This window comes from Mugil cephalus, chromosome 9 (genome assembly GCF_022458985.1).
Source record: "Mugil cephalus isolate CIBA_MC_2020 chromosome 9, CIBA_Mcephalus_1.1, whole genome shotgun sequence".
Taxonomy (NCBI): domain Eukaryota; kingdom Metazoa; phylum Chordata; class Actinopteri; order Mugiliformes; family Mugilidae; genus Mugil; species Mugil cephalus.
This window is the reverse complement of record NC_061778.1, coordinates 7,484,695-7,496,894: the sequence shown is the minus strand read 5'-3', so window position 1 is coordinate 7,496,894 and position 12,200 is coordinate 7,484,695. Positions and strand designations below refer to the sequence as shown.

Genomic DNA, 12,200 nt, shown 5'->3' with positions numbered 1-12,200 from the left:
CACAACCTGGTTGTGATTGTCTGAATCGCGCGTTACTCCTCACCCTACTCCACTGCATAAACACCTCACAGTTTTGCTACTTGCACCTCTTCACACAGTTGCCCATTCTCCTTCCTCCTTTCCCAGTTGTGTCGGACCGCCCGCCACCAGTTATCCGTCAGGGGCCGACCAATCAGACCGTGGCGGTGGACGGCACAGTGGCCCTCAACTGTGTGACATCTGGTAACCCAACCCCTACCATCTTGTGGAGAAAGGATGGCGTCTTGGTGTCCACGCATGACTCCAGGGTCAAACAGCTGGACACGGGTGCACTGCAGATACGCTATGCAAAGGTAAGACACCTGGAGAGGTGTACAAACATGCTCAGATCCCCTTTTAGGGGGGCTGTTCTGTGACCTGGGGTTGAGGCACTCTGTATTCTACATATATTATGCAAATTGTTCCTGCATCAAGATCATCTATTTGGCAGATTTTATGTCTGAATCCATTCAGATAAACCTCAGAGTTGTCCATATTATATCCATAATGTGGTTGGAAAACCCCTGCTGGTTGGTAAATAAAGCATGTGTTCCTGCCAGCAACCAGTCCCTCAGTGGGCTGTCAGTCAGTCGTCGTGGGTTTGAAATGGGAGCCCGTGAAGTTGAACAGTCTGTAGTTGCTGTCAGTCAGGGAGCACAGTGGGTTTTGCGTCGTCATTTTGTGCGCGTGTGTGTGTGTGTGTGTTACGCATATGTGTGATGGCAAGCTGTGTGACGCCGAACGCGCTCCTAGGGAAATAAGTAGGGGGTGCTGACGTGTCTTCCAGATGGAGGCGTCACGGGGTCAGAGTTCGCGTCAGTTTGCGGCATTCTGATGAATGCTGGCATGTCTTGTGGCGACAAGATTGCGGTGTGATTGGGCCGCCGGTGCGAGGCAGGCAGGAGGCGATGCATCTGAAGCCATCTCCCGCTGTATTAGAACAAACTCTGCAAGCACTTTACATTAATGAAGTTGTCACTTCTCCCAGACATCATAATGGAGATGATTTTCAAGTGTGGGGTAATTTATTTTATTAATATGGATGCAGGACTGTTATTATTATCAGATTTAAATAGCTTTTCTTCCCACTAGACCAAAAAAACACTTTTAGGAGGCTTATTGGCAGGACATGCTCATACTTCATACTGAGATGATTTATCTCTATTATTTACTTTGCTTACACATAGTCATCCATAGCATACCATACATCGCCTACAACCCACAGCAGAATTATTAGTCTTACACAGAGGCTCTGACTCCAGTTGACAGAGCAGACATTTTTCAAAATGCAGCAGTGGAAAATAGGTAATCTTTTCAGGCTCGCCAGCAGTCTTAGGTTTTGTGTTTTGCTTTATTAGCCTGTTAGTGAGCTGGATATCTCAGGACCATGTCAACCGATTTCAGTTAAATTTAGAGGAAAATGCAGCCATGTGCCAGAATATTAGGGTTTGTATTTGGTTCAGATACAGATCCAAGGACCAAGTTGAGAATTCACTGAGAGGTTTTCCAAAAAAGTCCATTCTCTCGTATACTGCTGGTACTCCAAGTATTTCACACATATATGTTGGTATTTTGTAGGCAATCCAGGATTGGTGCAAACATTTATTTTTCCTTTAAAATACAGAAATAATAATACTAATAGTCTTCTCAATGTCTTCTTTATAGGGAGACACAGTGTGAGAAAAAGTCTCCAATTAGTGTACAATCCAATGAAAACCTTTCCCCTTTGACTAGGGAAGGTCTGCCACCTGCCCTTTCCAGCTTCTTTTCCCCAGTTTCTGCTATAACAGAGATGATATTGAGATTATCAAGCAACGACAGCTCCTTGCTACAGACTCTATCAGAATGTCAATGAGCAGAGCAGAGATCATAGGGGTGAGATATAGTAAGAGGCAGTAAGAAGGAAAGCTATCAGTTCAGGGAATCTTGGCACAAATTTGAATAATTTCCATTTAACCAAATATCGTCCTCTCTCCTACTCCAGCTCGGCGACACTGGCACCTACACCTGCACTGCCTCCACACCCAGTGGAGAGGCCTCATGGAAGGCCTATTTAGAGGTCCAAGGTAAGCCCAACACAATGTGGTGATATATTTCCGTCAGGAAGAGCAGGAGTTTGGGAATAGAAAGAAACTACATTTTGACTCGGCAACTCTCTGTTGTACATTTAGAATTTGGAGCTCCAGTCCAGCCAAACAGACCCACGGACCCCAACCTGATCCCCAGTGCCCCTTCCAAACCTGAGGTCACTGATGTCACCCGTACCTCCGTCACCCTTTCCTGGAAACCTAACCTTAATGCTGGAGCTACACCCACCTCATATATAATAGAGGCCTTCAGGTAAAACTAATTAACTTGACCATCAATGAACTAATTATTGCACGGCCTTATTTAAACCTTAATTCTCTCTGTTGTGTCCACAGTCATGCATCAGGGAGCAGCTGGCAGACCTTGGCGGAGCATGTGAAAACTGAATCCTTTGTACTGAAGGGCTTGAAGCCCAGTGCAGTCTACCTCTTCTTAGTACGGGCAGCCAATGCCTATGGGCTGAGTGATCCCAGTCCTATCACTGATGCTGTGAAAACCCAAGGTGAGAATTGCGTCCTTCCCGATATGACATCAATATATTGTAGAATGTATGAGTTTTGCCAGATATATAAGACAAAATCTTTTATTGGTACACCTGCACGCAGATATCCCTCCCACCAGTCAGGGGGTGGACCATCGTCAGATCCAGAGGGAGTTGGGAGAAGTGGTCATCCATCTGCACAACCCCACCATTCTCTCCTCATCGTCTGTCAGGGTGCAGTGGACAGTGAGTGCAATTTTTCCTGCAAATGCAGTTTTTCTAAGGAACATCTGCAGCTAGCTACAGATACAGAGAGCCATAAGGATCTCTGCTATAACTGCTCGCTAAAGCTCCAAGGTCAGTTTAGTGATGCGCCTATGGTCAATTTGTCCTAGGCCCCTACAGCCCCTGCAGCCATAACATTGTCCAAGCGTTCTTAGGGTCCATCTGGCATGGGCTTGAACTGGTTGCCTGGCCAAAGACCAAATATGTAAAGCTTTGTCCACAGTGGACCGCTCAGCCACCCAAAAGCTACACTACAGAGCCCAGCCTTCTGCATCGGGCCATGTAGTACTGCATAGCAGTGTGTGGCGTGCCAGTCTGTACCCTCTCAGATTGAAAACACTTGACGGCTGTAAAAATAATACAAGCGAGAAGGAAGAGGCGGCCAGCTCATGCTCTTCGGTGGAAATGGCTTACAGATGTTAAAATGGATAGGTGGGTGAGAAAGGAGTAGAACTGGGAGCTCATGGTAGTGTTTCTTTACTCAGTATGAAGTACTAATGTCCTCCTGTAACTGATCTGGTTAATGGATGTTTTTGACGGCACAGCTGTACGCTACGACTCTCCATCTTAGCATAGTAGATATTAGTGTAAATGTGTCAATGACGGGTAAAAACGGTCCCGTTTCAGCCTTTAGACACAAGACCACCCCTTCATTCCCAGGTATTATGAAGTGCCGCAGTGAGTGATGAACGGCGGCTGAGGAAACGTGAAAAGGATACCTACATGTCAAGGCTGATTTAAAACGTTACTTCGCTGGAATGTTCCAGTAAAACACACGACAAGAGGGAGACTGACATCGTAGCTGAGTGCCCCGGTCTCTTCGTTTCTTGGGGTTAAATCTATTCCCAATGTGGAATTTCTTAGTTTTACATTTTCCTTTTGTCTTGTGGTAAATGGTTGCACAGTTTTCAGGCTAATGAAGACCACCTGAGCTGGCAGCATATTTTATGGGGGAGGGATAAAGAAATCACTAAAATCTTTACAAGCCAGAGCTGCTCGCCTTCCACGGGGGACTCGTAGTGATATTAGCATACTGGTTAGCGGTTATTCTTTTCTTGAACCCCGCTGGATCACAAAGCTGCGTTAATTATCCCCAGATTAAACCAACAGACAAACTCCTTCTAATTACATTTATCCTCTTTATTTAGCGCCATCAGATGCCATTTAACTAGTATTATCAACTTCCTGCACGATCTACCCCCCCCCCCCCCCCCCCCCCCCCGCCTCTTTCTCCTGACTTGAGCAGCCCAGTGGAGAGCAGGACAGGATGAGACAGGCTGTTCTGGGAGTCTGGGCCCTATTTAAACAGCTCCAGACTTGGAGGAACCTTTGGCCAATGACCTCATAGTGTGGTTTGCACAAATCACTGCTGCTCCAAATGGCGCATAGACAGACAGTTGAAAAGAGAGATGAAGATGTGGACGGATAAACGGAGGGGTGATGTGATGAGTTAGCGCCCCATTCCATCTCCCGATGTATCAGTTACATGAATCCACAGTTGTTCAGTGATGCTAAAGTCTGTTACTTTGCTCCGTGGATTCCCACTGCCAGCTGTGATGCACATAATCAGATCAGGCTGACCCCACCTTTTTGCGTGTCCCCATCTCCTTCACTAGGTGGAGCAGCAGTCACAGTACATCCAGGGCTACAAGGTGATGTACAGGCCTTCCCCGGAGGGGCAGCAGAGGAGCGAATGGGCCGTGTTCGAGGTGCGAACCCCCGGGGAGGACAGCGCCGTTCTGCCACAGCTCCGGAAGGGCGTCACATACGAATTCAAAGTCCGCCCCTTTTTCAACGAGTTCCAGGGAACTGACAGTGATGTCAAAATTGGCAAAACGCTGGAGGAAGGTGGGGGGATGTGAATGACTGTGCGCGAATGTGCTTTACAGCTTGCATGTATTTTTTATTTTTTTTTATGTTTACACCAGTTTATATGCACAGCTTGCATGTGTGAGAACATACAACAGCTGTTCTCAGGAGGCGGCGAGGGCAGGAGTACGCTGCGTTCAAATGTGGTGGATTCAAGCGTGCATGCGTATGTAGAGTCGTATACAACACTCCAGTGCAAGTGTTTTTTGAATGGGTGTGGTTGTGGCGGTCTCACGAGGTTCGGTTGAAACCCAACTGCAAATTTTTATTTGTAGCAAACAGTTGAGAGAAATGTGAGCGTGTTGTGTTTTGTTGCATGTGTGGGAGGGTTTTGATCTTTTTCTGCTGGATTCTCCTTTGTTCCCAATTTTGTTGGTAATTGTTTTTGGAGCTTTAAATATACGGTTTGTTACCCCATAAGCAGAACAACACCTTTGTTTATAACGCTTGCTCACACTGGGATTATCATTATTATTATTATTTTTTTTTTTTGCATGTTGCATACATAATTATTTCCGTTTAATTGGACCACAGGTTGGCTTTCGCACCCCGCCACGCACCAAGCCATTATCACTCCTAGTCTGTTTTGAGTAAACAGTTATTTGCTTTTATTTACTCGCAAGAGCACTTAACGTTTACAGATAAAAGCATTGTAATTTTGATCATTAGTCATTTGTTCTCACGTCAGAGATAAAGGACACATCCGCGCAGCTAAATTAGATGGGAAAAGCATAAAGAAACTCTGTAGTGATAGAGGAAAAAAACTACAATGTATGAACATATCTTTTTTTATTCTTTTGTCTATCCCCAGCTCCCAGCGCCCCTCCTCGTCAGGTTACAGTGACGGAGAGTGGGGACAATGGGACTGCCATCGTGGTCTCCTGGCAACCCCCTCCAGAAGAGGAACAGAATGGGGTGGTCCAGGAGTACAAGGTAACCAAAAAAAAAATAACAAAAACAAAAAAAAAAGACAGCAATTACCTTAGCTTTGAGCAAGTGGGACTAACGTACAGACTGAAGCAGGGGTGCAAGACCGACAGGCAAGAAAGACACAATGCACAGACATGGGAAGGTAATGAATTCCTGGGTGAAGCATACCTTTGTACACTCCTCGCTGCTCTTTCTCTGTGTGCAGAGAGAGACTCAGGGACAGGAGTAGTCTGAGGGGGAAATTAAGTGGAATCAGTTGTGAAACAGTGCCATCTGGTGGACATTGTAGACTCACACATCTTATAGCATTTTAAGGGTGAAGAGACCTCATTTGTCTAAGTCTTCATCCTTTTTTTCCTCATCCAATAGTAGATAGTTTTTAAATGGTGATTGCAGCTCATTGTGTTTTTTGTATAGATATTTTTTTTTGTCATGTATATGATGTAAAGGTTTATTTGTACATATACAAATGAGTAAAATTTAATGTCACTATACAAAAACTGGACAATTCTGCACATATTAAATATGCATTGTTATGGAGGCAGGAGTAGAGTACGTAGTAGAGTGGAGTACAACAAGCTGTACACAACGGTGGCCATGCATCTTTCCTCCCATAGCCGTTCTCTGAGCCCCCTCTTTACTTGATAAAGTACACCCTTTCATAATAGCCTCACTTTGCACAACACTGTGATCTCATACATTATGCAGTGGGGTATTTTAATTGGAAAGTCTTTTTGAGAAATACACTGTACAGTAGATGAGTGGCAGAAAGGGAGATGCGTCTAAACAAATAGTTACGCCACTGTTCAATTTTCCAGGTAAATGTTTTCTGCTGATAGACTTTAGAGTAATTTCATGGTTTTTAAGTCCAAGAGTCTGAGAACGTTCCCTGCTCATTACCGAGCCGGGTCCCCGGTGGCGCTGCCACTCACCGCAGTTTTTAAGACACAGAAAATGTCGAACCTTTGTAATTCCATCACAGAAGTGCAAACACACACACGATACACAGCGCAGGAAGTGTGCAGATTAACGTAGTTAAATTGGGGGAGGAGAAGAGGGGGGGCCGAGGGGTAAAGAAAGCAGAGCGTCGGAGGGTCAGGATGTAGAGGTCTCCTGGCCTCATGCTGCGGTGAATGTATACTTGTCTTTGTGACCCAGGTTGGAGTCGGCCTGTGAAACTGCTCTCCCTTCCTGGGAGTGACAGCTCTTAGCTTCTGCTGAAATTGGGTTATGGGAGTGATTACTGATCCCCATTTGTTTTTCATAGTTTAAAGTCTACTCCCAGACGTGTTATGGCTACCTCTGCTTATACTGACCCTGTGTTGAGCTCAGCCTGTAAAACATAAAGCCGTGTTGTAAAATGTTTTCCTACCTTAGAGATGAAACACAATACCCACTGTGAGCTTAAATGTTGCTGCAGCAGCGTCGGCCTATTATGACGTCCCAGACCGGTGGCGGCTACCGAGCCGAATGTTGTCGTGAAACGCTCATAACACTGCCTCGATCTCCAATTTATGTTTGTCTCTGTTATGGCAGATTTGGTGCTTGGGGAACGAGAGCAGGTACCACATCAACCGTACAGTTGATGGCTCGACCTTATCCGTGCTGATCCCCAGTCTGGCCCCAGGGATCCGCTACAGCGTGGAGGTAGCAGCCAGCACAGGGGCAGGTCCAGGGGTTAAGAGTGATGTCACCTTCTTCCAGCTTGGTGAGTTCTCTCTGGTTTGTTTTCCTTAGTTACATTTCTTCTGCGCCTTTGTCTTGTGCCAATCCTTTCCACAAGATGAATCCCAATCATCCGACAAATAATTATGGCATTAATCCAGGCTTCTCGAATCAACAGCTTCACAGCAATATGAGTTTCTGCCAAGTAAACAGACAATTATGTAATTCCTTTCTTTGCAGTGACAGACATGTTCAAGCCTCTGCCTGTTTTCCCTTTCATTATAAACAGTGATGCTTAAAAGCTATAATTGAAGTGATTACTGTTACACAAACATCGTCAAACCTGTCACGGAAGAGTGTGACGAGTTTGAATGACAGGGAGCTTTTGCAGTTTTCGTGCCGTCTGTAATGGTTTTAGCTGCTGAAAGCTGCTGGCGCGCTCCACACAGGCACATTAAATTCCTGTGTGGCAGAGCTGCCGAGCTAACGGCCGCACCCTGCTCCACACTCCACTCAAGGATGCAATGTTTTCTGCTTCTGCTCCGCTTCAAACAACAAAGGCAATAATGAATTCGGCACTCTGGGCTCAGATATGACATGTTATTAATGTAAGAACACAGTGTAGCCAGCAAAGGGGCCGCTTGTTGTAATTTGCTTCTTGTTTTTTTTTTCCTCCCCCTTCCTTTTAGCCTGCATGGGCAAATATTTTGAGGAAATCTGTCAATTTCTTATTCCCCAAAGCTACACACTTGCTTACACAGGAGAGGGATGATGAAAAAAAAAAAAAAACACACGAATATGAGGAAGAGGCAGAGAGATGAAGAGCTCCATCTGGTTTTAAATGTGTGATTGAGTGGGCCGGGATGGGCATGAAGAAGCATCGGCTGTGACTGATACAATTTATCTCACTTGAAGAGTTCCTGTGGTGATTGTTGCCATGTTCCAACACTTGGAGTGGAACAATGTGCCTCGGGGACCAGCGCTTCACCCAAATGCATTTGTCACACTCTGAGCTCTGCGTGCGTCATCCCAGCCTAGATACCTGTGCAGTCCCTTGTGGGCTGCTTAGTCACATTGGCGTGCTCCGTTCCCTCGGCCAGACACAACCACAAATTGGGCAGACGGAGAATTGAGAGAGGAGGCAGCCGAACGGGGACGCACAGACCGAAAAGGACTGAGACAAAGAGTGAAAAGATACGGAGGGGTAAAGGCAAGGAGCTGGCTTCTTTGGGGAAGCGTTCTTGCCTCTGGCTCAGAGAGTTAGTGGGGAAGAGTGGCTACGACATGAAAGGCTAGAGAAAAGAGATGAAGACAAAGTAACAAGCACATGAAGAAGTTCGAGTATGGCAGGGGGTGGAGCAAGTCAGAGGAGCCTTTCATGTATCACGCATGAGGGAAAAGCACAGAGAGAATAGATGGATGAGAAAAACAGGCCGAGAGCGCGTTGTTGTGCGCAGCCGTACAGGCGGCATCTTTACTTCGCTGCATTTCGCAGCAGAAAACAGCTTCGAGGCACCCGCACCTCACACGTGTCTGGGTTTGATAATTACTGCGGGTGATCTCATTGGGTTTATTTATATGATTATGAAACGTGCATGTCTTGGTGTAAATGATGCCTCGTAGAGCTTTCCCTATCCGGATCCATCGGCCCGGTGTGCCGCGCAGTCACTGTTTGAACGTTTGCTTTTGTCTGCTCACCTGCCATTGTTGACTGGGATTTGCAACGAAAAGGCCTTTGAATTGCAGAAAGAAAACAGCTCCATTTCCACAACCCAGCTTTGGGCTCACCTGCTGAGATGAAGAACCTTTTTTAGAGCGAGAGGCAGAGTGCTCGTATTTACGTACTGTGCAGGCCCCGCTTATTTTTCAGGCTTATGCCACTTTGAATATTCCTCATCCCTGTCATTTTCACATTCCTAACTCCCTTCACTCCGGTCGTTGCATTCAGTTTTATGATCAAATGTATTATTTTGTCTGACGTCTACCTCTAATCTCTATCCGCACCTTAGATGCATCTGGCCGAATGACGGAGAACGTGAACCAGGAGAACCCGCTCTCCCAGCAGATCTCGGATGTAGTCAAGCAGCCGGCATTCATAGCGGGCATAGGCGCTGCTTGTTGGATTATCCTCATGGTCTTCAGTATCTGGCTGTACAGACACAGAAAGAAAAGGAACGGCCTGTCCAGCAGCTACGCAGGCATACGCAAAGGTCAGTATATGAGAGCAACGGTACAAATGAACCGCCCCCAGGAATAGCGGCCATGCTGATTGGGAATTAAAAGAGTTTATGAGTGGAAAAAAATTTAATAATGTTAGTGTGGTACTGGGTTGGTTTCTGTGCCAATCTACTCTCCTTCATCTCCTCTTTCTTCTTCCTCAACCCATACGCTGCCAACCTACCTCCCATGCTCCCTGTCACAGTCAGGAAAATGTCTTTGTAGAGTGCAGGTGGTGGAGCCTCACTGAAAGTATTCGCCAGTACTTTAAGATGCGACGCGCGCGCCTGCTGAGAGTGCCGCGTGAAAACGTCTTTTATTTCCCTTTTCATACTTCTGTCACGCTGATTCTGCAAGGGTGTGTGAAGAGTGTTCTCAGTGAAGTACATTTTGAGGTCCAACAACTCCCTTTTTAGCAACTCCCTTCTGACTGCGCCGGGAAACAGAACACATCTTGTCGTAATCCCTCTTTATCAAGGACGTACTGACATTTGCACACGCTTGAAGTATTCTTGCCGTCCTTTAAGAGAAACCCCTTCAGACACGGAGGATTGTAGCGGTCCTGTTTATAAACACTACTAACCGTATGTTTAGAACAATCAAAGAGTTTTCGGTCGTATTTTAAACCTCTTGAGAGTAGCCGCTGTGAGTTTTTGCCTGACTTAAGTTAAAGTGACAGGGTTCAAGACACGCCGAACCTTCGCCTGCGACAGTTTGAGTATAAAGACGGCCATTAGCTTTTCTCTCTGCGTGTCACTTATGTGTGAGCTGGCTTAATGTGTGGCCTTGGGCTGTGCAGCTGCTGCCTCTGAGCGCTATCTGCTCCATCCCCATTCCTGGGCTCAGGTTTACCTCAGACCGCCGGGGTTAGAGGAGATCCACCCTTCAACCTCGACACACACACACACACAAACAATAGAGTGACTTAGCTTTTAATCTGTGCCTGTCACCCAGACAACACAGGGTATCTGTGTTCTGAATCTACTGCAGCCATGTTTATAGTGGTCTGAGCTTTTTTCCTGAAGCACCGTACACATTTGCAAATACCCGTGTGGTCTCCAGTGGTTAGAGCTTTTGCATCCTTACTTCTTAGATTACAGAGAAAACACTGAAGAACAATATTTAATAGCTGCAGTAATGATCTGTGGTCAGGTGGAGAAGAGTATGTGGGATGATGTTGCCGTGTTTCCTCTGATTCTGCATGTTGATGTTTATTCAGATTTTTTTTTTCCTCCTTGTGGGCCCCCACCACAAGAGGCCACGGCCTGTGTTGAAGCTGGTAACTAAGAACGTTTTGGAAAAAGCATAATTGCAACCACATGAATCAACAATCAGCACTAAGGGTGAAAAGGGTTCAATTATAGGTTTGGCGTGTGTGTGTCTGTGTGTGTGCCTTTGTGCTACAGTCCCATTAGTTGTCGCTAATAGATTACATGTTTTAATTTTGTCAACTCAGTCTTATATACCTGGAAATGATCACAATGATACAAATGCAACACAAACGTGATGCTGCAGAAGTCCTTTGTAAAGAAAATATCTTTATAACTCACATAATGTACTGTACAAAAACCAGCTTTCAATAATTAAATACTCGTAGCTCAGATTCGGATTCATCTAACCTGGGAGTGAATCATCCGTGACAGTCCTGTGACCAAACACGAACCCGATTTCTGCATTTCAGTCACGTTAACGCATCTCAGACTGTTTTGGGTACGTCTGCTCTTCAAAGGCATTCATCAGACAGATAAAAGTTGCCCCGCTGATATCTTTAGACTTGTTGTGAGCATCAAGGGGAGAGATACAAACACGATAAGGTGATTGTGGCATTTAGGGGACGTTTGTTGGCGCAGGTACTGTATGAAATAATTGTTTGAGGAAGTAAAGAATGTGTCAGCAGCAGCAGTATCTGTCTTCTCAGAAATCTACCTCTAAAAATGCACATATTTAAGGCAGCGCTGAATGACTAACAGTGTGGCGCAATGTTTCATCAACTGCAACTGTAGCATTTTTCACTTATTCAAAGAGGGAAACGGCAAAGTACATTTTAAGAATCTAAGTAAGCGTTGGTGCTTTCCTTGCTTAGGTGTGAGTAACGGAGCTGTGAGGGTGATGATGTGTGTTTTATAGATAGAGACAGATATGTGCCTAGTGTGTGACCCCCAACCAGCCGGTCTCTGACAGTCTGGGCCAGGATTTCAACCAGCAGCTGGTTCAACATTCATTTCCCCCGTGGGATGTCTGAGGGGATCAAAGACGAGGGGGGCAGCGAGTGGCGTGTGAATGCAGGCAACGATACACTGTGGAAAAGTAATATATGTCTAATATTAACTCCCACTTTTCTGTCCCAACAGTGCCCTCGTTTACTTTCACACCAACAGGTAAGCACCTTTTTTTACACTATATATCCTGTTTTCATTCAACGTATTCAGTCTTTTCACTGCTGTAATGGTCTCACCAGCCACAGGCCCGATAGATAAGTGATTCTGTAAAGAAGTCAATGAGGAGGGAAAATAGCCAATCACTGGCCCACTTAAAGGATCCACCTAATTGCACCAAATGTTCGGGTTTTGTCTGAACGTAATGCCCTAAAAAGAGGAGGCCACACGACTGAAAAGCGGCTAAAACTAGTGGTAACACGATCAAATAG

At 45.7% G+C, this 12,200-nt stretch overlaps 1 protein-coding gene across 8 annotated transcripts in view; it reads left to right on the top strand.

Annotated features, from left to right (window-relative positions):
- Positions 1–12,200, top strand: part of robo1 (roundabout, axon guidance receptor, homolog 1 (Drosophila)) — a 207,573-nt gene that overhangs the window by 180,361 nt on the left and 15,012 nt on the right. For all 8 annotated transcript variants that reach the window (XM_047593832.1, XM_047593828.1, XM_047593825.1 and 5 more), the window contains 10 exons: positions 127–332; positions 2,003–2,084; positions 2,190–2,358; positions 2,442–2,608; positions 2,712–2,833; positions 4,489–4,720; positions 5,553–5,674; positions 7,208–7,379; positions 9,346–9,546; positions 11,905–11,931. In XM_047593832.1, coding sequence (XP_047449788.1) covers positions 127–332; positions 2,003–2,084; positions 2,190–2,358; positions 2,442–2,608; positions 2,712–2,833; positions 4,489–4,720; positions 5,553–5,674; positions 7,208–7,379; positions 9,346–9,546; positions 11,905–11,931 — 1,500 coding nt within the window. The remainder of the gene's footprint in view (positions 1–126; positions 333–2,002; positions 2,085–2,189; positions 2,359–2,441; positions 2,609–2,711; positions 2,834–4,488; positions 4,721–5,552; positions 5,675–7,207; positions 7,380–9,345; positions 9,547–11,904; positions 11,932–12,200) is intronic.